Source organism: Tinamus guttatus, unplaced genomic scaffold (assembly GCF_059628265.1).
Source record: "Tinamus guttatus ecotype Peru unplaced genomic scaffold, ASM5962826v1 Tinamus_guttatus_pri_ptg000048l, whole genome shotgun sequence".
In the NCBI taxonomy this organism is placed as follows: Eukaryota; Metazoa; Chordata; class Aves; order Tinamiformes; family Tinamidae; genus Tinamus; species Tinamus guttatus.
In genome coordinates, this window is record NW_028288582.1 from 2,580,259 (window position 1) to 2,607,030 (window position 26,772).

Genomic DNA, 26,772 nt, shown 5'->3' on the forward strand with positions numbered 1-26,772 from the left:
TCGTTGAAAGAATACCAAATTGCAAAGTCCACATAAATGATCTGTAATGTCTGATACTATGATGTTTGAAAGATCCAAAGGATGCATCTAAAATGTAGTTTAAGAGCTGACATGTAAAATATAGTTTAAGAAGGATTCCCTGTGCTGTGGATCTCAGTGGAATTAGCTTGTCTCTTCTTCATGTTGTTCTTGATTCCATCTGTCTGTGAAGGAACAATGTAAAATTCATATTGCTAGGTGAAATCAGTTAAATCTTAAGACTAGCAACAATTACTAGACCAAATAAATTATAATCAGGACAGGGGAAGAGAGAAAGTGGGATACCTTGCTACCTGAGGGAGTAGACTGACTTTTGTTACGAGGTGGAGATAATACCCTGATCAATGTTACAGGTGTTAAATGAATGCTGTAAAGTCTGCTCTTCTATATTTCTGTTGTGCTGAACTGTGCTTATTAAAATGCATACTAAGGTGCCAAATGCCTATGAAGTTCCTATCTCTTTCCTTTTTGTTTCTCTTTCAGGCCTTTGTTCTACCGGGGTTGATTTTACTTTTTTGTTTGTTTGTTTTCACATACCAGTGTAATTGACTAAGGGATATTTCAGCCTGCTACTGAAGTCTGTAGAAGAGAGATTGCTTACAAATATATCAGCAGTTGCTCAAATTTTTGTTAAGAGCCCTTTTGAAAGGTGTTTGTAATATGACCAAAGCAATAGAAACATTTCCTTCAACTGCAGATAATTCGAATCAAGTACGCTTTTATTGCTTTGAGTATGAACTTTGAAGCAGTGTTCTAGCAAACATCTGAAAGTGACATAAAAGAAAAACAAAGTCGGCTAATCAGCCTTCAGGATTGAAATTTTGAGATATGTTGAAGTTTACACACAGAGGAAAATAAATTAGCATCTTTATTATGACTATTTTAGTTCTCAGGGTAAGAATAACTTTTTAGTGTCTATGTAAATTAAAATCTGCTAAAACAATGGCTCGTAAGACTGAGAAACTTAAGTACGAAATGTTTTGTATTCTCATAGCTGATAGATTAAATCAAGCAGAGCACTTCGACATGCGTATACCGCTATGGAGCGTGCTACTGAATTATGTGAACCTGCTCAAACATACAGGGCATAAATGCCTTGCTGGACTGGGGCCTCGAGGGTGAAGTGTGCTTCCAGGTTTGAGTTTCATGTAACCTTAACGAAGGTTTCTGTATCTATACATACTGTTCCTTCTTACTGCCGACTGCGCTTAGGAGCTGGACTGGAGTGGCAGGCCTGTGTTCTTACTAACCGTATATCATAACTGCTTGTTTATGCATAAAATTCACCTGTATTTTTAAGTTGTGAAATATCTTAAGGAGGCAATAATCACTAGAAACTGTGCCTGAGCATTGTGTATTTGGAGATGTTTTTGAGGAAATCTCCAGTGGTTTCACAAGTTGAAGTAAAACCCAGCTTTTGGAAAGGGGCAGAAGGCAGAGAAGTTGGGGCAAGTATTAGTAGTTCGTGTTAGTATTAAATTGTGGGGTCATTTCATGAAGAAAAAAATCAGTTTCTATTAGTAAATAATACTTTGGTTCCTCTAATCAAATGTTTGGGCTAGATCCTTCTTACAAATCGGTCTTTGTTTCATTTTTAAAGAACCAGTCTGAGACAGCAAAGTGAGGCACACTAAGCTTAAGAAATGCTGGCATTAAGGCTTCTTATAGTTTGGTGGAAGGGATGATTGCCATGAAAGACTGATTTAGTGGCCAGATTATTTAGAATTGCAATGAACTCAGATTTGATCTTGAGAAGGGACCACCTCACTGCCTTGTTCATCATAGGCAAATCTGTCAACTGTGCAACTGCAGTGATAGTCACACTATCATAGTCAGCGACAGCAACAATTCGTATTGAGTTTGTCCCTGAGAGGAAAAAAAAAAAACTTTTTTTTGTGGAACTTATTGTCTGTGTAGCAGGACTATGACAGTAGTGGTGGTGGGGTTTTTTGTTTGTTTTTGTTTTGTTCTTTCATAGTCCTGGGGAAAAAAAATACCTGCATTATCCTAACAGTCGTAAGGAATAAGGAATACTGGGGATATGAAACCAAAATGGCTTTGTAAATAAAAGCTGTCTGTGAGTGTACAGAGGAACCAACTCTAGGTTTTCATTAGTTTTGAAGGTTTGACTTCGGGATCTTAATATTCTTCTAGTATAGTTTCAATGTCATTTCCTTGCAAACAAAGCCATATTACCACTGTGCCCTTTAGAACATTTCCTATTTTATTACAATTTTATTCCCAGGTGTCATTAGCATGGCTTAAGTGTCTTGTAAGCACTTGCTTTTTCTAGATCACTTACTAGAACAGTGATAATATTGCTGTAATTAGAACCTCACAAGTAGGTTCATATGGAACAGAGTCTGGGAAATTTCTATGCATCATATTTTGAATTATTTCCTAATATCGAGTAGTTGTCTAAGCAGAAAGTTTTGGGGCTCTGTAATGTGCTAACTTACCCTTCTAATCATTGGGAATGTACTGGTTGTGTTTTGCTCAAGTACTTTATTTTCATCTATTCCCAAATGCTAAAATTTTGTGCTTCCATATGGATAAGTAATTCGCTCATAACACAAATCAGAACAAGATGCCTGTTGGTTTTTAGTGGTATCAGGAAGATTTGGAGTTTCTGAAAACTTGAAATATAAGAAACTCAGTGACCTGAGTAGTTTAGAAAATAGAAACTAAAATCTCAGTAGGAGATGCTGTACCTTTTCTTCTGTTCATTTTTCATTGGAGTATGTATTAACTTGGCCTATATTAATGTTTGACGTTCTTTTTTTGGTGAGGGTGCTGAACAGTACAAGGTTCTGCAGAGAAGGATGGTGGTTTTTTAAAGGATCTGCCTGAATTTACATGAGTATTGTCACAGGCAACGATACAGAATTATGCTAAGAGTAAAAAGAGTGGTAGTTTCATGGACATGACTAAATGAAAAAGAAACTATAATATTTTGCTGTATTTCAGGGGAAGTTCAATTAGTGTACTTAGTGTGGCTTCTAAATTATTATTCAAGCCTTTCTTTGTTTTTGGACTCTCAGTTAATAATCCCATCACGACCTTTTTCCATGGAGCATTTTCTTAGCTGAAGTTTAAAATACACTAAAACATTGTGAAAGATGTTTAGACCAGCAGTGGCTTCTGTGCCCTTTGAACAACCTGAACAACTCTAGTCGTTCTGATAAACCACTTCTAGAATAAAGTGGGTCATAGAATGTGGACCCCTCTCTAGAATTCTTAACCAGTATTTCCGATTTTGTGCACTAAAGAAGAATGAAGTCTGGTGTAATCAGATGTATTGTAGAAGTCAGTAAATAATATATCACCTTCTTCTCTAGTTCGGGTTTATTGAACAGGTAGAAACTCATGACATCCTAAAGCTGCAAATGGTTGAGGGCTTCATGTTATAGAAAAATTTGCCTTGTTTTTAGCTCTACGTTCATTTGTGGCTGCTGTCAGAAGCAAACTACGGGGCTAGGTGAACCGTTGTTCTGACTCGCTCTATTTCAAGTTCTTACTGCACAAATAACTTCACTTTTCTCTTGGGAGCTGGAGGGAGGGGTGGGACTCATTCTATCTGGTTATTAATAGCTTTAGATAGAAAGCTTAATGTGATAAAAAGCTTTTTTTTTTATTTTTTCTCCCCTCAGAATCACTCTGAAGTAGCAGTTGAATAGTGAAGCTCTTTCACCAAATAAAACATTACTTTGTGCATCTTCAGCCTAATTTTTATAAGTTAAAGATACTGGTTTGTTCGTAGCACTGAGCAGTGAATGAAGATGCCAGGACTCAAAGCTGTGAATGAGAGATTGAAAAAAAAAATAATAAAGCTTAAAGACTAGCTGTATTTAGCTGTGACTTGAGGCTTTCGATGCGTTCAGATCTGTTTGATTCTGGACTGCAAGTGGCGTACTTCATACTCGAGCAAGAATTGCAGATTAGGCCCACAATGCTTTAGAGTGAGGTAATGTTCTGTTACAATGATAGGTGACAACAGCAAAACATTCTCTGTATAGGTGTTACTAATGCCAGAAAAATTGCAGCTCAACCATGAGTTACTGTAACTCCATTCTCTTCTGCATGTTGTCTTTCTCTCTATCTCTTCCCTTTCCCCCATGCCTCCCCCACACTTGCATTCTCTTCCTGGGGAATTACTAATGCTGTGCATAGCTTTGTTGGAGTAACAGTATAACACTGTGCACTGTTCCTGACATTAGCAGTTTGCTTAGAATTCTTAACATGTGCTTGCTTGCCTTTCTCTGTCAAAAGTTTTGAATCCTGCTGGATCTCATTTACAGATACATTAAAAGAAATGAGGGATTTATTTTTCCCAACTTCTGTCTGTATGAACCGTACCTTCTGTGGATCATCCAGTTCTACAGCACTTGCCCCAATGGGGCTTTGATTATTTATTTATTGCTGCAGTCTGCAGGAGTTTGTGTGCTGTTGATAATGGTGTTCTCTAATCTTTTTGCCCAAAATGGATGTATTTTATATTCCAACACTCATAAGTCAGAAATCTTTGGAAAATGAACTATAAAGAGAAAGGTGCTGAAACTAGGTGCCAGCATGGGCATGTTTTCTGCTTATTAAGTTTTTCAAGCGAGGATCTTGGTTTTTCATTCTGCTATTCAGACAGAGCATCATATGAATTTATGCAGAGCTGCCTCACAGATTTCCATGCTATTTGTTAATGCCGTTTTAGTTGTCAATGTATTTTTTCATAGTGATTGGACCACTCGTACTTTGATACTGTTGTCTATTTTTATTCTTTTGCTCTGCTGCCTCTGCCTTCTAATACAAGTATTTAGAAGGAAACAAGAATCCTTTAGGCGAAGGGAGAGTTACTTTGCCCTCTTCTGAGGGTGCCACTCATGATAGGATCCTGATCAGTGACTGAAAGTTTGGATGCAAATTGGATATCCCCTCAAAATTTAGTGATCATTTGTTTGTTTTGTTTTCCCCTCCTGGCGGTCGTCCTGGTGATTCTGGAAAGAAGTTACTTTTTTCTTTAACAGACCATATAGCAAATTTTAAATAACTCCATAAAGGAATCCTGAAACTGCATCACTGTCTTAATGAATTATCTTTTGCACGTCCAGGGCTTTGTTTTTATAAAGTCAGTTTATTTTTATATGTATATGTGTAAGTAGACATGTATGCGTGTATGCATGTTTTGAGTCAGTTTGAACCTGAGCCTTACGTGTTTGCTGGAAAGGTAGATATTAGCAGAGTAAGGTCTCTTAGAGGAAAAAGCTGAAATGTGTTTGGAGGGTGTTCACTTAGAAATGTTTCTGTCTATTCCAGAAATCTTTTGGAGGTTCTAGTAACCCTCCAAAACCTTGTGCACCCTCCTTCTGCCCCTGTTACCCCAACCCTTCAAATAAGTGGTAAAAATATACTGATATATGAAAACAAATGGGGGAAAATATTTTGCTGCTTCGTATGGGGAGGCATTCAGATAGGTTGCTAACCCCTAGCAAGGAGAAGGAGTTTTAAGCAAAATGGAAACTATCTTAAATCAAGCGCTTGGTAAGATGGTGTTACCTGTAGACTAGCTGTTAAGAGGTCAGAGCTCATAGGTGCCTCTGCATCAGAGAAGTAGTGATCTAGTGTTCTCTGCAATGGTTTGAAGTTTTAGTCGCTATTTCCCGTTAATTACAGGGAAGAAAGAGTAAGCAGGAAAAGGTGGAAACAGCTCATAATTTCCTTTCTTCACACAGGCCTTAGCTTACCTTTGTGGATGTTTTTTTTTTTCCCTCCTCCCTCCTAACTCTGTCCTTTACTTGCTGTCTGTGTGGAGATGTTCTTGCCTGTCACAAGGCCCATTTCCTAGAGCTTTGCTGTTTGTCTCTTAGTTTCTTTGGGCTTAGCTTTCCAGCTGTCTACATTTCATTTTTTCTACCACATGCCATGGCTCCAAATCTGCCTTAAAACATCCACATGTTTGTAGTAATATCTCATCACTTTTTGTTTGTTTATTTTATTTCTATGTTCTTCTATTTGCAATTGTTTTACCAAATAAAACACATGCTACAGTTAATCACCTATAAGCAAGTATTCTGAGAGGAAACTGTGTTAATACATGTTTATTAAAACAATCCCATTTCTGTGTTATTTCTTATCCTATTTTTTTAGAGCCAATTCACCTTCCTCTAAATGGGCAATGTATTCCTGAATCCAACAGTACGTGTTCAGAAACATCAATGCTGCGTTTCAATACGTTATTGATGGTGTTGAGCCACAAATGCCAGAGCTCAATCATATAACCTCCAGTAGTTTCTAAATAGTTCCATTGGCAAGAAGCTTTTTAATGACTTCATTTAACCCATGACTGTGGTGTATTATGTCCCTTTATCTGTGTGTGTCTGTCTTATTTTAGTCATTCTCCTGATCTCTGGGTTGATCTCTGACATGTTGTTTGTTAATGTTAATTGATTTGGGAAATACAGTGTATGTTGTCGGTTTTCATTCAGCAGGAGCTAATATTTGAAAACCTTTTCCATCTTTATTCAATTAAATGCTGACTGGTTACTGCATCCGACTTATTTAAAGGGAAAAGCAAGAACTACAGGTCAGATTGGAGTTGAGGGGTTTTAGTATGTCCTTTTTCTGCTCTGTAGTAGCCTGTGTGATTGGTGACTTGTCCTATAGCTGAAGTAGAGATTGTAATCTTGCATATGCATGCTTGTTACAGCATAGGGACAATAATGTTACTTGGAGAATCGTTCCAGGAAATTGAAATATAGAGACTTTTCTAAGCTTAGTTTGGATAAGTACCCATTACTTCAATGTGGCTCATACGAGTAGTTATTTTTAGTGGAAAAAATATGACTCAAATGTATTTTAACAATATAGAATTCAATAATCCTTTTTAAACAACAAGTTTTACGTGAGGGATGGTTTTGGGGGGTTTTGTTTGTTTGTTTTGGTGCTCAAATCCTCCTGAATTCTTTGGGAAATTAGATCTTTAACAGGGATGCATGGAATCACATTGATTGTCCTTTGTGAACAATTTAAAACTTACCTTTATTTGAACTTTCAGTCAAATTAATTAGCAGAAGATAAAAATGTATCAGAAAGTAATGTATCACATTGTATCAGAAATGTTCACATGTGTCAGAAAGCAATATAGTTATGTTCTCTGGATAGCACAATTCGAGGGACAAATGAAGGGGCAAAGAAATTTCATGCATTCCAGTGATGTATCTGTGGTTGTCCATGGTTGTCCGTGATCTGGTATACTAATTACCCCTCTTTTCTTTGCCACTCTGTTCTCCAGTTGCATCTAGTTTCAAGGTTTTTAGCTACTTACTCTTTGGCATGCTCCATCATTATTTCAGTTTTATTCCTAGTGCTGCAGCCTTTTGAATTCTGGCACTCTGGTGTTTTACCCTAGATCTTACTTGTGTGTGGATTCCCCCCCACCCCCTTCTTCCCCATAGGCTGTATAAAGTGCTCTTGCTTTTTGTCTGCAAGCTGCAACTCAGTTTTTTTGCGGGACACTTTCTGTATGGTCTGTCCTTCAATTGGACTCCATAAAGCCAATATTTTTAAGTCAGGTTCAGGTGCACTCCTGGGTGTATCTCCTGCATGTTCATATTTGTGCACATAGACTCATTCTCATTTATTATTATTATTATTCAGAAACCTCTAATTATTTTTAAAAGCCAAAAACCAGGAACTTTGCCTGCAAGATAACTCCCTCCTTGTAGAAGGAACTAATGAAAGCCATACAAAGGAGCAAGGAGTCTGCTTTGGTTAAATTTGGGACTTGGTCGAGTGGTCATTGAGGCAGTTTGCTGCTACATTATGTTGCAGAGATAGATAACATTTCTGCTACTAAACTTCATATGCAGAGAGAATTTTCTCTTTTTCAGCTTTTATAGAAATAGGAGGAATGTCTGTCTGGTAGATCAATATGTGGTTCAAGCATCTTGAGAAGTCAGGGCAGAAGAGAGGACTGGTTCTCTTCCCATCTCCAACTGTGTTTTCCAACACTGTTGCTGAGTGGTTGGTCTGGGTTAAGCAGGGCAAGGGAGAAGGATGCTAAAATTATATGGAAAATAAGAGTCTTAGAATGCGAGTCCTTTCTAGGAAGATGACAGAAGAAATGATAAGAGGGCTACTTAACGGTATTTAATATATAAAGCTTTATTGTAAGCTGTGGATGCAGACTGTTTAGGGTTTGTATCTGTCCTGATCATGTTGTTACACAACAAAGTCATTCTCTTAATTTGGACAACTGCAGTCCTATATGTTAGGTCTGACTTGCCTAAGTTGTATGTGCTTAACTGAACGTGTCATTCCAGCCTAATCTGTACAGTGCACAAACCACCTCACGAAAGAATGAGGAGTGATTTATTAGGTGGGCACTGAGGTGTGAAGCATTGTTCTGTAGATATGGGGACAAGAACATGTGTAAAGGGTATTTTCTCTGGTAGGGAGAGGAGTACAGATTGTTTCTGTCAGCCCTTTTTTTAAGGATTTTGTACTGTAATTTAAAGCTGAATAACTTTGTTACTTTGAGTCTTGAATTTTGTTTTTAAGCCACGTCTAATAGGGGGAGACTTTAGCAGATCACTTTCTAACTCTTGAGAACTGTGATTAAACTCTTGACTTTTTTTTTTTTTTTTTTAACAACAACAACACACTTCTCCAACCTGTAGACTTGGCATATTTCTCCTGCCTACAAATAAATTATGTTTTCCCTTTTGATTTATTGAGGATTTTGAAGAACTAACCTATTAGCCTGCAGGTGTAGATTGGCATCAAAACAGAAGTATTCTTAGCTAGAGGGTTACAAGTAAGGTAGCCACAGTCTATTACTGCAGCTTTTAGACTGAATACTTCATGCTATGGGCTCTGAATTTTCTAAATAGAAGTTTTCCAACTACATCGTGATTACCCTTCTCTCTGATTGCCTTCACCTCTGTTCACACCCTTAAAGAATTATGTGCTTATAGTGCTTGATTTAGAATAACAACAGCTTTCACCTCCTGCGAAGGGTTGAGGTGACTTGATTTTAAATGGAGAGTAGACTTGTCAATTTTTGAAGTATCCTGATAGTTATGTATGATTTGCTAGAATGGTGTCTGACCTGTCCGTATGCATTTCTAATTGTGGTACAGCTGACAAACTGCTAAGGAAGAAGTATAATTTGCAAAGCACCGTTGTTTCTCAGTAGTGGATACCTAATAATATTCAGAGACTAGAAGGAAAGCTCTTGTGTAGTGGTGGTTTTTTATTTTCTGTTTTTTGTTGGTTGTTTTTGTTTTGCTACAATAGTGAAGAATGTAAAATACACTGTAAAATATATTTGCCAGAGTAGTTTTTGCCTTTTGAGTTCTGAATTAAGGTGAGATTGTAGAATGACCACATGTTATTTTATTATATCTTCAACAATGAGAAAGGAGTAGGATTTAGCTTAAATGCTGCTGCTGTAGTGGAATGAATAAAGTCGCTTCTGTCCAATAATTCCCCATTTGATTTATGGCAACAGTCTGTAATCATTTTGATCACTCTGACTTCATTAGAGTTGTATGTGAATATAAAAAGGCCTAAATTATATATATATATTTTTTTCCTAGCAACTGCCGTAACGTGAACCTCATGCATATGCTTAAGAGACAGAGATGAGCATACACTGTGTTTTGTTGTCTAGTTACGGTGTGTGGGCATCATTTTGTGCTCACTTGAGAAGAGACAGAACTTAAGAACAGGAGTTGGTGTGAGGGGAAGCAGAGGGTTCTGCTGCCGGCCTCATGCCAGATGACTCGAGTGTGTGAGTGGATTCTGGTTTTGCTAGCAAAGCACATGAGCAAAGGAATGTATGCTCAGTCCCCACATATCACATTTGAATCACTGTCGTGGTGAGATCAGATGCAAACATTCTTCGGTGGTTTATCCTAACATATAAAAATATTTCACGAAAGGGTCATAGCTGGCTGGAGAAGACCTAATCTGAAAAACTTTAGTGGCTGTATAAATGTATGTACACAGATTCCATTCATTTATAACTGGAGGCATGTCAGGATAAAAACATGTTATCAAAAAGTCATAGGGTTATTGCTCAGCAAATTGATTCAGTGCATAAAAGTTAAAAACCTTCTAAAACATTTAGTAAGTTAAGATTTTTTTTTTGCTAATAAAGCAGCTTAATTGGGTCTTTAGATAAAATGTGTTTCTTAGTCTCTCACAATATAGTTTTTTGTCAGCTATCTTGAAATAGAAAAGCTTGTAGCCTTGTTCCATTACACTATATTGTATAACAGGGATTTGCACATGATGTGGTCCTTCCTGGGGCAGAATTTGCAAGTATGTAAAATGTGTGACCTATTTTGTGTGGGTGTGTGGTGCTTTTTGGTTTTGTTTTTGTTTTTTAATGAATGCACAAATAAACTGATGTGGATTAGAAGGGTGGGTTGAATGGTGAGGGTGTGAGAGCTGTCAAGATAAACCAGTCATTTTATGCTGCCTGCAAATAATTTTTTCATCTCTTGAGCATAAGTATCTGCTACATCACATCCCAATGATGGGAGAAGGAAGAGGAGGGTAGGGTGGGCAGTATATTGGTCTAGCTTGAATAAAAAAGCATGAATTTGCAGTGCTTGTAATTTTGGTTCCAGCTTTCCTTCACTTGTCAGGGGCAGTTGTTTTTCAGTGAAGCGTAAATACATTAAGGTTTTAAGTAAATCTGCAGCACAGACATCTGAGAAGCTTGCTGTGTAATTTAACTGAAAATCTAAGGATGAGCTTTCACAAGATGGCTGAGTCAAACTAATGGCTTGCTGCTGCCTAAAGGGACAGCTGCTCTGTTGCTTCTGTGTCTTGCTCCTGGTTATCCAGTCTTACCATTTTCTTTATGCAGGCTCTAGCATTCATCATGACCCTTCAGATCATTTTATCTCTTAATAAGAAAAAAATGTGCTTTCCACAATAAGAAAAAACTAGTCAGTTCCCCTTCACTTCCCCACCACCATGAAGAAAGCAGGAGGTAAGCAGGACTTAGTGGCTGGGAGGCAGGACTCCAGGGAGATTGCTGCTGTCCTGGAAACATTGAGCTCCTTGGCCTAGTAAGCCCAGAGAACATTGCTTTTCAGATGTGTGCTTGTTCAAGTAATCTGAAAGAACGCTTATGTATGTTGATAGAAGAGATTTTTGTCAGAACCATGAATGCTAGTGGAATACAAATTTTTGAAGTGTAACAACCAGTAAAGATATTTAAAATATGGAGTGCAGTTCAGTTATTAGCAATGTCCTTGTTTAAAAGAAAGCAGAGCAAATTTGAGATGGAACCTCTAGAAACAACTGAGTCTCCTTTTATATCTGTGTATTTTTGTTGGTTTTTTGTCATCTTAACCCTATGATAATGTATTCAAACATCAACCTATGTTCAGCAAATAACCTTAATACTCTTTTCTTTTTCAGAACTGAAGGGAAGTCATCATGGGAGCATTTTTAGACAAGCCAAAGATGGAGAAGCATAATGCCCAAGGGCAGGGGAATGGGCTTCGTTACGGTCTGAGCAGCATGCAAGGCTGGCGAGTTGAAATGGAGGACGCGCATACGGCTGTGATTGGTTTGCCAAGCGGACTTGACGGATGGTCATTTTTTGCTGTATATGATGGGCATGCCGGATCCCAGGTTGCCAAGTACTGCTGTGAGCATTTATTAGATCACATCACAAGCAACCAGGATTTTAAAGGACCAGATGGCCCACCATCTGTGGAGAGTGTAAAGAGCGGCATCAGAACAGGTTTTCTGCAAATCGACGAACACATGAGAGTCATCTCCGAGAAGAAGCATGGCGCAGACAGAAGCGGCTCAACGGCTGTGGGCGTCATGATTTCTCCCCAACATACATACTTCATCAACTGTGGAGACTCGAGAGGTTTACTTTGTAGAAACAGGAAGGTTCACTTCTTCACCCAGGATCACAAACCAAGTAATCCACTGGAGAAAGAGCGCATACAGAATGCAGGGGGCTCTGTAATGATTCAGCGTGTGAATGGTTCTCTTGCTGTGTCAAGGGCACTTGGGGACTTTGATTACAAATGTGTCCATGGGAAAGGTCCTACAGAGCAGCTAGTTTCACCCGAGCCTGAAGTTTATGAAATTGAGAGATCGGAAGAAGACGATCAGTTCATCATACTGGCTTGCGATGGTATCTGGGATGTTATGGGGAACGAAGAACTGTGTGACTTTGTAAGATCCAGGCTTGAAGTCACTGATGACCTTGAGAAAGTTTGCAATGAGATAGTTGACACCTGCTTGTACAAGGTAGCCAGAACTGAGAGGAGAAGCTTAATATGTTTTCACTATTAGAATTTGATGAATCAGTTAAGAATAAGTTTTGGATCCAGTCTATAAGTATCATATGTTTTAATTTGGGGGAAAGGTTTCCATAAAAGTGGTGTTGGGGAACACCCAACATAAACGGTGTTGCTTTCTAGGTCTCTTTCATTGATTAGGAGTTTAAAATGATGTACAGGTATGTTGTGATCACCAGGAAGCTGATGGAAACCTGGAGCCACACTGAGGACCATAACTGCTTCAGCATATCTTACAAAACCTTAAACTCTCAAGTCTTAGACTAGAGAATGGTCTTAATGGTCTTTCCCTTCCTTTCCCCCCCTCCCCCACCCACTTTTTTCCTCTCCTGTGCACATAGGACATTCCTGTCTTAGTCACACCAAAATAAATGGTGTAATTGCTGGTGCAGAATGACTGAACCATAATATCGTATTTTGCAGTTTAAAATTATTGACTGTATGAAGATCTGACTTCGTAAGTTAGTTTTTTTCAATTACTGTGTTTCTTGTTCAATGGTCTGTGATATGGCTCTGAAACAAATTCAAGTAGAAGAAGATAGGACTGTTTTGTATATAAAATCTGGCTTTATGTGCAATAGCTTCCATTAATTTTAATAAATTGTAGAATCATGCAATTATAGAAGAGACTTGAAATACCTATTTTCATAGCTTGTCATTTAATTTTCCAAAGGCGCGCTGAGTCATAATGTTTCAAGAAAGCCAGTATTTTTGATACTAAAGAGACAAGACAGCATCACAGCTCTTGACACATGGCTAACAAGGTCATTGCTTCCCTTTTGGAGAAGAAAAAATATTTTCCAATACTCAAGAAGTTGAAAATACACTTATTTTTGTTTATAATTTTACTAGTTCATGTTGAAAATGAGTAACAGGGAATGAACACTGTGTTGCTGATGTTAAAGCCTCGCAATAGCATCTCTCCATACATACCTGTTCTAATAACTTATTTGTTCTCTGTTCTGTTGGCTTCAGTGGATTTGATGAATGGTAAAAAGTATATGGTGAATGCAGATTAGTTTATTTTCACTGTATTAAGTGCCATAGACCCTTATTTTTCATATGCAGAATGTAGTTGCATTTTAATATATTTAGGTGTTAGGGTTGTGTTTAGCTTGAATTCCTAAACCTTGCATTTCAAAAAACCCTGTTTTTTTCTGTTTGTTTGTTTGTTTTAATGCCTAAATGATACAATTACAAACCAGAGCCACTTTGAACAGGTCTTTCATCAAACTCTTGTTTCTTTTCTTTACAAACAAGCAAACAAAACCCTGCTAGTCAACAGTAGATTTTTTTTATATATTTTAAGATGGAAGCAGTGTCTGAGTTAAGCAACTATTAATTATTGCTTTTAGGGAAGTTTTGTTTAGTATTAATTTAATGTTTTAGCTGTTCCCCCAGTGTGATTGGGTAGTACTTAAAATTGAACACAATCTTTATGGCATATCACTTATTGATAATGTCATTTTTTAAAAAGTGAGCTGTATTAATGTTAACCTGTAGGAACAAAAAGTGTAAATTGATGTCATGTGACTGATAATTTTTGTATGTAAACATGCATTGATATGGTTTTAATCTGATGTATGTGTATTCTCAAAATCATCTTTTCTTTTCCACCAGGGAAGTCGAGACAACATGAGCGTGATACTGATCTGTTTTCCGAATGCACCAAAGGTATCACCAGAGGCGGTGAAAAGAGAGGCAGAGTTGGACAAGTACCTGGAAAGCAGAGTAGAAGGTGGATCATTTAAAAAAAAATAAGTAACTTTGAAGTAACTTTGTTTCTAAACAGATCCCTTATCCCCCTTGAAACAACTAAACTCTTAACCCACACAGGCTTCCTAATAAACCTTCAAGTGCCATTGGCCATCTAGCCTACATCTCTGAAAAAGGCACACGTGCACCCCTGCTCTATGCCTCATAAATTCCGCTAGGAAAGCGCAGAAGCTTTTAGCCCTGAAGATTGTTCAGGATGGCAGAGGGGAAAAAAAAGTGCTGTGTTATTCATTGACAGCACTAACTTAAGACCAGTAAAGCCTGGTTCCGTCATACGGAGTTAAATGAAATACTAGAATATCTGGCAACGTGTCTATGAAGATGGCAATATAGTAATATGCTGTAATATTAATGTGATTATTTAAGAGTTGCAGCTTGATTTACAGTCATCTTAAGGGCAACTGCTAACATATATACTTGCTTAACAGAAATTTGTCAAAGCTCACCTTTTGGCGTACATGGTGAACACAAACTGAGAGCACATCTTAATCTAACTCGAAAATTTGGTTAAATCTGTATTGCTGTAGTTCTTAAACGTTCAACATAACCTTCAAATCTTAGGCATTTTTCAATCTTCTAACAAAATGATATTTCAAATCAGTTTGATTTTTTTCATTAACACTGGATTATAGTGCCTTTAGGTGTTTAAAAATGAACACAGTTTGGAGTTTGTTCTGAAACCTAAGACATTGTATGTGTTGTTTGCATAGGTTAAGTCTATTTTTGAAGTGAACTCCTCCAAACCTATATATTACAAGTCTAGTCACGTGTGTACACTCCCAAGTATCCTTAGTAGCATGCAGGGCATGACATGCAGAGTTCTTAGCAAGCTTCATTCCAGTCATTAGTGAGTTACAGGAATATATCGTGCACTTTTTTCCTCTGTAACTTGCGTGAAGATAAAACAAAGTGCAACTTCAAAGAATTTGCAAAGAGCTTGCCTATGTGAGAACTGTGACTTCAAACAAATGTGCATTATGAAGCACTTAAGACCTGTGTAGATGCTTCTTCAGAAAGCACCACATTTTCAAAAGCAATATTCCCAAGGTTTCAGTGAACCACAGTAGTTTTGCTCTTGAATAAATGTCTAGACAGAGCGTTTAAGTATTTTCACTTATCACTTGCCCAGGTGGGAAAGTTGATGCACACTAAGCTATAGCGAATTGTTTTGACACTACGTAGCAAGGGCCTCCACGCGTGTGGTGACACTGTGTGAGTTAAGTGTAGGTGCCTTTCTCCATTTCAAAGCAGTGAGCAGCTTTGCACTCAGACACTTAAAGAGCTCACTATATGTGCCCACTCACAAAGCTGGTGGTAAACAAGTATGCTCTAAGTTTCCATCTTAATTTATACCAGCCAGTTCTGTGATGACAAGTGTTACCTTCACATCTTATTTTAGCTTAATTCAGACAAACCTGTGACATGGAATATGAGGATGTGTTCGAGTTAAGATTGTGTCTTCAGCCGGCCCCACTGGCCTAGATACGTTACAGTAAGGAAAGAGAACTGTTTTGTGCAGACACTTCAGTAAATAAAACATTAGAGCTGCGTGTCATTATGGTACATATAGTAGTGGACTTGGTTGCCAATATGTTGCATTTCAGGAATACAACATATTGGCAAAATTTCAGGAATGAATGAAATGTCATAATTGTACAGCAGCAGAAGGATCCTATATATAGTTAAAAGCACTTTAATACTAATTTAATGGGGCGATGCCCAAACAATTACTGAAAATGTTGTACTTCCTCTGAAAGGTCAATACTTTTTTTAGTTGTCCTCAATTTTTTGCCTAATGTTGCACAAAGCTATTTAAATTTATGAGTGTGTAGTAAACCTGACTGATTTATAAAAGCTGTATGCAGAAAGATCATTCTTGATCTTGTAGCTCTTACTGATGAGGAAAGCTGAAAGGCTGAACTAAAGCAAAATTGCAAGTGCAAGTGTTGATTTGACTTTTATATCTAACTTAATCATTCTTATGCAATTAATTTGTTCCATGCTGTAAATGGATTATGCAGTAGCAGCTAGTAAGGTAGAACTGTCACAATATCTGAAATTTTAACACTACAGTGAATAATCTTAATATTACCTTAAGATGCTTGAGGAATGGCAGGGCTAAATTTTAAAAGCCTAATTTTTAGCTAAAAGAGCTAGAAAATGTAAAGATTACTTTTAGACTATCTCTAATATCAAGTTAAAGCTAAAATCCATTAAAATTGAATCTTGATGAAAGTGCATATTATATATATGTTGTGCACTTCAGTACTTAGTCTAGTCCAACAGATAATTATATTTGATGCTTACTAATGTGCATTTCTAGTTAATATGAGTACTTTTCCCTCAGCCCAGGATATATCCTTATACTGTTAACAAATACTGAAATTAAGATTGAAAAGGGCTTAGTACTAATGGTCATCTGAACAATGAAAGGGAGTTCAGATAAGAAGAAAAATAAAAGCATAGAAAGTTTTCTACTTACTAGGTTACCCAGGACTTTTATTGATCTTGATCCATTTGTGGTCCAGATTCATAACTATAGTAGATAATGATAGACAAAGGAAGTGTGGAGGAGCATCTTTGTGCCATTTACTTGCAATAAATAAGTGTTTCTCTTAAAATGTCTTGTGAACTTTCAGATAGAAGTAATCAGTCATTCCAGAATATATTGCTGCTATTTGCACTGTGAGTTACCAATGTGTGGACTCTTAAACTTGACTAAGTGTCTTGTTCTGTTCTCATTTTTTAACCTATAAACACTCAGTTAGTAGATTATCCTTGCAATATTTATATCTATAAGGAGATAAATAATTTTAAGTTAGCTAATATATGTTCCTTCCCATATTTTCACAAAATTTAAAACTTGGGCTTTCACTTAAACATTGTATGGAATTCCCACTTAGAGTATGAAATCAATAGATATGTTTTGAATCCTTTATTTTAGGGTTGTAAGTATGTTTTTCCATTTCTTGATGCCATGAAATTGTGTAGAAGGTTTAAAAGTAAATTAAAAGGAGGTTAACAAGATGTATTGACAAAAGACAAGTCAAATAAATTAAAAAGAGCTAACAGATCGACTCCATTTGTTGTCATCCAGTGTTCATTCAGTCTGTATCTATAGTTCTATCAAGATATAAATGTATTAATTTAGTGGAGACTGTATGTTATATGTACTACAGTTACAGGTTGTGAAACTGTGTAGCATAGGTAAACTATAAATTCCTTATTTTTGTACAGCAGAACTCTAGCTCTAGCACAATGTAGAATATACTAGATGTTCAAAATTGCACAATAAAGGAATTTGGCAAACCAAATCTGAGATCTTTGCTTCTTATTCAGATTTAAGAGTGTTAGATTGCTTACTAAATGCTAGATGGTGAATGCTAGTGAATTTTGGCCACAGACTGAGGAAATGGCAAGTTTCTGAGGTATCTAAGGTGTGTGGTCTCATGTACTGCAAGTAACTTAAGCTGACTTGCAAAATTGAGTTGATTCTTCTCATAAACAAGTGCAGCCCTGAAAAACTATCGTATGCACAAAAATTAATTCATAGGTTTTCCTTTTTTTAATTTAAAAGGACTGGGCATACTTTGGCATTAGAAGCTTTTAATGAGCCTTATCTCACTTATTAAAATATGAAGCAGAAACTTGGTACACTGTTTTGTTTTTATCACTTTGAGTAAAAACTGAATGCCAAGATACCTTTTTTCAAAAGTGGGTTCTGTTGAATTCCAGCTATTCTTGAACTTGCATAAGTGCTTTACTGCATGAAGGATAGTGTGAGTGTGTCTATGTACACATTTTTGTACATGTGCCGCAGTTTTCACTTGAAAATCAATACCTCCAAGTTTTAATTCATATCTTTTATAATCCTGATCTTGCAGTTCATATAGAAATTGAGATGCATTAAAAAGCACTTGTTCTTTAAATAGGGATCTCATAAAACTTGGAGTGACTCTTCAAGGGTGGTAAGATCTAAAAGCTCTTTTGTGTTTGTTTACTACTTCAGAAAGCCAGGCCTAAGAATAAAGTTAAAGGAGTAGTTTTGTAGCAGACCTGAATGGGGCTACAGTACAAATTCTCATTAATCAGAAGTTGGGATGGATCAGTTTTCAGTAATTACCCAATGATCACATATCCCCCAAATGAGTTAAGGATGGAGCTGTCACTTAACTCTGTTCATGGCATTTAATTTGTACATTCATTTTTAAGGTTTACATGTTACTCTCATGCAGTGAGATGCAAGTATTTGTACATGCAGCTGTGGGAACTATCTTTAATATGTTTAACCTTTTGTTGCTTCTGAATATAATGTTTTCTATCATGGAAAAAACTTTCAAACTGCTATTGCAGTGTTAAGGCTGGTGTTAATATCTATCTCCTGCTCAGTGTGTTTTACTGGGAAGACACAATAATGATATATCACCAAAGTCATTGAAGAAATAATTCCTACTTTTATTAAGTTGTTATGTATTCTGAAATTGTTGTGCGTGTTAACAGTTTGCAGGGTACCTTATCCATTGCACGTTTCTATGGTACCAAAGTTAGTTGACGTTGTACCAAGTTGAATATGGTCTGTAATCTTTTTTTTTTTTTTTTTTTTGTATTAAAGTTAAGTTGCCTTTTTATAAAACTGAGTGTTTCAATCTTTTTAAGTTAAATTTGGACTGCACTTACAAAAAAAGTACTTCTGATTCCCAGAGATCATAAAGAAGCAGGGTGAAGGAGTACCAGACTTAGTCCACGTGATGCGTACGTTAGCAACTGAGAGCATCCCAAACCTCCCGCCGGGGGGTGAATTGGCAAGCAAGTGAGTTCATATTAGTGTCAATGTGGTTTTTGATTTAAATTAAAACTTAATGTAAGGCCACCCTTAAAAGCAAGGGGAGGGAGGGAGGGTTCAGGACCAAGTAATTTGTTCTGCAATTTTCATTCTTGACTTTTTCTCTCTGAAAAGGAGAAGCACAAGAACAAAGTGAATGATGGGTCACTGCTAAAACTGTCAAACTACAGTTGTGGAAAGGCCGAGGGTTTTTTAAGGGTGGCCTAAGTGTCTGTTTTTTGTACGTAACTGGGTTTTCTATGTGGGAGGTTTATGTTTGAAGATGCAAAAATAATACTGTGACTTTAGTAGTAATTTGATAAATAGTTCTATTCTTCGGTCAAGAAGTGATGTACATCTCATGTTTTGCTTGGCAACTTTCTTTTCCTATCTGTAGCTAAGGTCAATGTTGCAATTCCTAAAAAGTTTGCTTTTTTTTTTTTTTTCCTCTCTGTGCTTGTGACAAATCTGAAAAATGGATAGAAGTCTATCAAAAAAGATAAGTGAGATATAATATTTATAACTCTGTATAGGCTGACTCCCTCTGAGGAAGAGTTCGATAGTGGTGCTCTCCAGACTCTAAATTGATGCTCAACCTCTGAGGAAGCAGCATGTGCTTTTTGCACAACAATCAAAGTTCATTTTGGACTAAAAGATTCTTCATGAATCTATACTATTTTAAAATGAATTGAAATACGTGCTGTGGGCTATATATTTAATGCTTCAGAGCACAGTTTTCATATCACTACACTGAAACATGAAGAGTCTAGGTGTCTAATGGAGTAAGTAGCGAGTGAACCTTACAGATGACTTGCATAAGAACTATTTGAGTTGGAAAAAGGGGATGGCAGTTTTATATGCAATACTAGTATCTATTTAGGATATGTTTCTGTCATCCTGAAATACCAATGCATCAGTTGCTCATAAAACACGGCACGTGCACACAGATTGCTTGTTGTAATCTCCTTTGGCTAGCAGTAGCTTGAAGGCTGTGGGAAAGTGCTGAGGCCCCTGAAGTGACTGGCTTCAGCAGGATTACGTGCTTAAGTGATGCCAGCTCCAAGAGGGATTGACAGAAGTATGGGTTTAATTGGGTGTTAGTGTAGCTCGGAGCAAAGCAGCACTGCCAGTTTGGAGGGACAACACTTCTGAGGAAATTTGCCTTTGTTTAGTATCAAAGATTCCTTGCTGAAAGATCAGAGAAACTCTTAAGTTTGTACATGCAACATCCTTTGTGTGTGATTGCTTGGTTTTACTACTTTAAATTCCGCCTGGTTTTCTGTGCCATGGAATCATTCGCTAGAGCTGTGATATTTATACTGCTGCATGGTAGTATCTGACTCTTCAGTGTGTATTTACTGGATGATTATATAGTCTCTCATCTGCTTTGCTGCTGCCCTCCATTGCGACTCCCCTGCATGTATTTATGAGCAGCTAAAATGTTGTTCTTTAAAGCTTGTTTTGTATTGCAGTTGTAGTCTGTTACTTTGTCATATTTGGTTCTGCAAAGAGGGGATCTGGAAGAAAGTTATTTTTAAAGCCAAATCTATACATCCTGTCTCCTACTCCCTTCTTTCCTTCCTGTTTCTACTCCAAAGTTTATTTCTCATGTGCTAGGTAAGGCAAAGGCTTCCTTTTCCTCTACTCTCCCACTTTTTAAATATTTTTTTTTAAAAAAACTTTATAGAAACAGTTCATATTGCCTGTTTATCTGGTATTTCCACTATTAATATTTTTTCCCTAGATAAGCCAGGGATTTTTTTTCCCTAGCTAAGCCAGTACTTCCAAAAGATGGAAGTATTGATCACACATGATTTTAAATATGCTAAATGTTTTTTTAGTGAGATTCAGGGAATCCTTTTTCCTAAAAAGAGACCTGCTTCTCAGAATGAAGATAAAATGTATATAAATCTGCCATTTCCAGTTTTAATTTCTTCAAGAGAAAAGTTATAGGAGAATAATGGGCATTATTGCCCAACTGGTTACTGGAAAATAGTATTGCTTAAAAAAACTATTATGTAGTTATTTAGTAAAAGTTATTTATGACTTCATAAATAACTTTACCAGGACTTTAATCTTTAATTGAAAGTATATTTCAGAATTTAATAAGAACAAAGCAGTACTTTAGAATGCACTTTTAATGCATCCAGAAAACACAAAGCTGATTCCCCTCTCTGAGAGTGTCCTGCTGCATTAAGTACTGCTGCGGTATTTCTCAGGCACACAAATGAGCAGAACATTCAAAATGCTTCTTTTCCCTAATGCCCCTTTCAAAGGCTGAGACACATCACCAGGAGAAAACACTGCAGCCTGATCCGAATGTTGGGTTCTGCTGTTCTTGCTGAACTCTGACCGCTCTTCAGCCTTGCTTTTCTTGAATCTAAAGATTATAAAGAATGAGGTTGCTATGTGTCTGTGCTTAATGAGACTTAGTACTTGCAGTAAACTTGGTTCTTGAATTAGAAACTCTTTAAATTTGCAGCCTAAATAACAATTATACTTCAAGAATTTGACTTGGGTGGGGAGAAGAGAAAAAAACATAGCCTTAAAATCTTATGTTTTTTTGGTCTAGACGGAGTGTGATTGAAGCTGTTTATAACAGACTGAATCCCTACAGGAACGATGATACTGTAAGTATCTTTTCTCTCACATTCTCACCCTGCCCCAGTAATTTTTATGCAGAAATGTATTGCTGATCCTTGGCTTAAAAATCCCTTCCTCTAATCCCTACCCCTCACCCCCAAAGAAAAGTAATGTCAAAGCTGTATTCTTTAGATTATACCTTGTGACTATTTCCTGATGCCTTCTGCTGGTTGCAGCCTCAAAACCCCAGTAGGGTGTTTTTTTTCCCCGTCTTCTGCAATTTCATAACTTGAATCCTCTCTAGGTTTCCATACGCTCTTCTGCCCCATGGTGCCAAGTGTCATATGTATTTTTCTTGTTGGGGAGACTTCTTTCCCCCAGTTATCAAAAAGGAAAGTACAATATTTGTGGATTAAACAAATTTGTGACTATCATTTTATATGGTATATTCATTTTTCAACCGACACATAAATATTTTCTCACTACTAATCATGGTCCACCTTATAGCATGCATGCAGTTTAGGTTTTTTTGATATGTCAATGATTAAACTGTTAAGTACATCCACTGGTTAACTTGCATATCAGCAGGGGAAAAAAAAAAGCAATTCTAAAACATGAACATTAATTCTAGTTGCAATTCAATCACTATGAGCAAATGTTCAATTATTGAAAGTGCAGGACTTCATTAAGTAGTTAAAATGATCCTTTACTATCAGCAAAAATGATTTGCATTCTTAGCTGTGACACAGAAGTGAAATACATCCAGGCATGAGTTGTACATTGGCTTTACAACTGAATGCTACAGTTTGGTGCTATTCATTTACGATACCTTGAGCATAACAATTCCTAGCGACTGCCTGAGAAAGGATGCTTTGCATTCAAGAATACCCACTATGGTATGTTACTCTTCTGCAAATACACAGTACACAAACTTCTGCGTTTTGTGCTGATGTTGGCAGCTTGGATACAGGAAATTGCATACTGAATGGTTGGCATGCAGCTTTGGCGTTTTTGATTCACTACTGTTTTTATTCCTCATCCTTGCTCTTGAAACAAACACTCCTTTAACTGCTCTACTTTGCTACTTTGTTCTCCAGGGGAAAAGCTGGAGGATGATACTCTTGCAAAGGCTGATTTTAATGATGTGTTCTTTACAAATAAATGTGTGTATATGTGCCTCCATGCTAACTAACTTTCTGACTTGCAGCGAACTGTTCTTTGTGCAAGTGTGAAATGCGGATGCAGAATTTTAATGCTAAGAAATTATCATATCTGGCATTGCTAGAGCCATAATTAGCCTCTTCCTCTCGAAGGAATTGGTGAGACAGTGCCTTTAAACAAGAGGAATAATATTTTTATTCCCTGCATTTTTAGTAATAACAAGGGAGCGCAGCAGGAAAACACCAGCCTGGACCAAGAGTAAAGCTCCTCATGGGTTTTAGTGGCAGGTAGTGATGCTGAAGGAGGCAGACTGGTGCAAAAACAGTCTGTGCTGATGTCCGTGCCCCCGGCTTGGCTGGTGCTCGAGCTCCCGAGCTGCGGTGTCACCTCCTGGTTGTGGTGGCACCGTCCAGGCCCGGCGTCTAGAGCGGGTGAGGCAGATGAGCAAAACATGCTGAGCGAGGGAGAAAATGGACACAGAGGCAAATGCATTAAAAAGCACTTGCCAGAACTTGGCACTGTGTTTTAAAGCACTCTGTCCCTGATCTGATTTTCTTATGTAAATGTTTTTTTTCTCTTTATGACTAGCAGTTCAAAACTAGGGTTTAGTTTACAGTCTTCTAATTATCAATGTTTAAAATAGATCTGAATTATAACAGGGTGCAGGTTGGTTGAATGGCAGCATGGAAGGGCTGGAAACATAAAAGGTATAGATGAACAGGCAGTGCTTCATGCTATCTGTTTTCCCACACACCTGTATAATAAGTGTATCTGTATTGCCTCAGACTGTTCTTGAAATCTTTTTGAACACTGTTCTTAGATTATTATTTTAAGAGCTATTAAAACACTCGGGTCAGATTTAGAAATGTCCTTAAAACTTCATGCATTAGTTAAAATATGCATTTTTCTTGTATACTTCTTAAATGTTATTTCTGAAAAGGCTCCTAAAATTATGCAAGTCTTTACCCTTTTCAGTCTGGATTATCCAGAATTTGCTGCAACTATGGACAATCCAGACTTTAAAGGGTTCCTTCTTTTTTCTTTAAGGACTCTGCATCAACTGATGATATGTGGTAAAACTGCTCATCTAACTGTGGAGTTCACGTTTCATCCTTCAAATGAGAGTGCAGCCCAACCTCAGTTACCCTTCTTAAGATCCATCCTCAACCTTAATTAAAGAAGGGAATATGATGTGTTGGTGAGAGTGACTACAGCAGAAAACTACAGCAGTACAACGTCTAGCCCAGGAACTGATCCTTTTTTTGTAAAACAGACTTCTGTAAACGTGATTTCAAACCATAATTCATGTAAATCAGACTCCAGCAATTTATGTTGTATGATTTTGTTTTTGTAAAGTGCAATTGTCTTTGTACAAAATGCTCATATTTAATTATGAACTGCTTTAAATCACTATAAAGGTTAGAAGAAATGTTTGGCTTGTGTGATGCAACAATATATATCCCTTTAAATTCATGTTGTGGTTTTGGATGGCAAGGAGCAGCAGCCTAGCCAGCTAGGAGCTCAAGAGGTGCACAAAACTAAAAATACTTTTATACGAAAGTTGAATTTGGGGGTAATTTATCAGAAATTACAGGGTGTGAATTTGCTTGGCAATGGGAAAAATAAGAGTAGTGCACATTCTTCAGCAAATACCTCTCTTGAGGCCACTCCTGCTCTCGCACTGAGCTAAAGGGAGCTCTGATTTTGACTTCAGTGGGAGTTGAATCATACCCTATTAATAGCATCATGCGTTCATTCGCATATGAACCTTGGGATTAGAATGTCTTGATTCTCTGCACCTCTTTTTTTCATTAACCCTTACCTGAAATTACTAATCACTGAGCACAAACAGGTAACTTCCTACATATGGTAGGAACCCGCAGCATTTTTACAATCCTGATTGGCTGGGTCTGCTGCTGTTCCGAGGAAAATGCCCCGAATTCCATTTTATCAATAAAGCTTGATTTAACAAACAAGAAATTTATCCATAAATGTGTAATTCCTTTTTTTTTTTCCTGCTTTTTAAAATGTCAGTGCCATTGTAAATGATATTTTACATGTGGAAAAAATATTTTTATTAATTGGTAGCCCATTTTTAAAATGGGAGAAATTTTGATTGTTTCCCAAGACGCAGCCATTGCTAGAGGATGACGTGGGAGTGATCTGTTATGCTGTTTTTCACATGTGTGGGCTTTTTCAGGCTTTTTGTTTTTCCTCCCCACTGAAGATGTGCATTGGTTTGAATTTGCCTACTGTTTGATAAAAAATACATTTGTCCAAGCCTGACAATCTTTAACATTTTATGGTGTGTGTTTTTAATTGACCCACTTAACTTAGGATGAGAGACTAGTGGTTAAACAGTACTTGTGATTTGAAATAGAGCATGTTGACAATATTTAACTGTTCGTTGTTTAAAATTCTAATTTAAATTTTTTAAAGATAATAAACTAATTTGATTTAAGCTTACCTTTCTCCCACTGAACATACAAAATTAAGTTTTCAAGTCAGTCGTGTTTGCAAAACTACTGTTTTGTGCACCTTGTATTGTCTTTTTTTTGGTTGAGAATATTGTATTTAATATGTAGTTCACTTTATTCATTTAGTAGGCAGATTCCCCAAATTGAAAATCAGTAAAACAAGTAGATTGTAACATTTACTGCAGTTAAACAGAATCAAAACTTGGTGTATAATTACTTTTGGATAGGAAAATGTAGTACGATGCATTTTGCTATATTTGTCTTTCCCTAACTTTGAAATATACATATTTGTATATATAGCCTTAAAACTAATGCAGAGTTAGGGAACTCTGAACAGTGAAAAAGTAACTTATAGTGTCTTGGAACTAAGTATAGTACATACCAGCAAACTTTTCTTTTATCCCTCTTGTCTGTGTGGGGTGCTTAACGTAACTTCATTGTATTTGGTTTGTAACCTGTTCAAGCATGAATGAAGAAAACATAAGCACTATTTGTATTTATAAATTTATAGCAATTTTTGCTTAAAAGAACCAACTCCTTACCTACCTATGAATAAATGCTTAAAATGTCTAATTTTGTTGTAGAGTGCAAAACTATGATAATGTTAAGTTATAGCTTCACTGGCACCTGATTAACGAGCATATTTAATACATGGCGTATTAGTACAAAAAAGCTAAACTTAATTTAGGACTAGGCAGGTAAAGTTTTGTCCTCTTTTTCATGTAGATGAAAGTTTAGGTTTGGAAACTGCAAAACCTGGAACTGGACTGTGGAACGTTTGAGTTAAAACTTTAAAAATCACAAAGTGAAACTGGTGTGGAAAGCCATACTTAAAACTATAATCACTTAAACTCTCAGTGACAAATGCTGTGTTTGAGGCCTCTTTATATGAGGTCTTAAAAGATTATAAAGAAAATAACTCTTCTGCTATTGCCACAGGCGCTGTGAGTAGGTTGGAGGGTAGGAGGAGAAAGACTGTTTCAGTTCTTTCTTCTGCTCCTGTTCAGTGTTTTGATGAGTTCAGAGCACTGAATCTCTTATGTATGCATAAACACTGCCATTTTAGATACAGATTTTGATGACAAAATATATGAATTAAGTATATAAAGCATCCTAGAAAAGAGACAAACTGTACTTTTCACTGCTCTGAAAAGAAAAAGGCACTTTTGCACCTTTGTGCATCTCCTTCTTGCACCAGAAACTTTTTTTTTAAATGCTAAAAACATTAGCACCTCAGGGGCAAGGCAGTAATTTTTTTGAAGTGTTGTGTGCTATTTATTTCCCTCTTGGAAAGAGATTCCTGTGTGACAAAAATGAAAAATGTGTGATGTTAAAAGATGTATTTTTAAATACATGTTCAAATAGGATGGTCCCAATTTGCTTGTTTTTTTTAAAAGGAAATGCTATTTGTAAAGCTCCTTTGGTTCATATGCCATGCAAGTTTCTGTTTTCCTTTTACATTTTACAGCTTCGCTGCTTTCAATTTTTGTGAGTTTTGTTATAGTCAGATTAAATGTTTCGCTGATCATTCTGGGAAAATACCTGTACTGCTTTATAGACAACTGTTCAAACTATTCTCACT

General features: G+C 36.9%; 1 protein-coding gene and 1 long non-coding RNA gene across 4 annotated transcripts in view; one reads left to right on the plus strand and one right to left on the minus strand.

The window, feature by feature from the left end:
* PPM1A (protein phosphatase, Mg2+/Mn2+ dependent 1A) overlaps nucleotides 1–25,763 on the plus strand; it is a 29,864-nt gene extending 4,101 nt beyond the window's left edge. For 2 of the 3 annotated variants that reach the window (XM_088539372.1, XM_088539366.1), the window contains exons 2-6: nucleotides 11,470–12,321; nucleotides 13,992–14,109; nucleotides 18,849–18,957; nucleotides 21,542–21,599; nucleotides 23,761–25,763. In XM_088539372.1, coding sequence (XP_088395498.1) covers nucleotides 11,488–12,321; nucleotides 13,992–14,109; nucleotides 18,849–18,957; nucleotides 21,542–21,599; nucleotides 23,761–23,790 — 1,149 coding nt within the window. In that variant the 5' untranslated portion in view covers nucleotides 11,470–11,487 and the 3' untranslated portion in view covers nucleotides 23,791–25,763. Of the gene's footprint in view, nucleotides 1–11,469; nucleotides 12,322–13,991; nucleotides 14,110–18,803; nucleotides 18,958–21,541; nucleotides 21,600–23,760 lie in introns of those variants that run through there. The other variant, XM_088539378.1, reaches the window with a different exon arrangement.
* LOC148595907 (uncharacterized) lies at nucleotides 5,808–5,975 on the minus strand. Its single transcript, XR_015914271.1, has 2 exons — nucleotides 5,929–5,975; nucleotides 5,808–5,890 (listed from the first exon to the last, which is right to left on the minus strand). It is a non-coding gene; the product is annotated as an uncharacterized LOC148595907 (long non-coding RNA).
* Nucleotides 25,764–26,772: the final 1,009 nt, after the last annotated feature.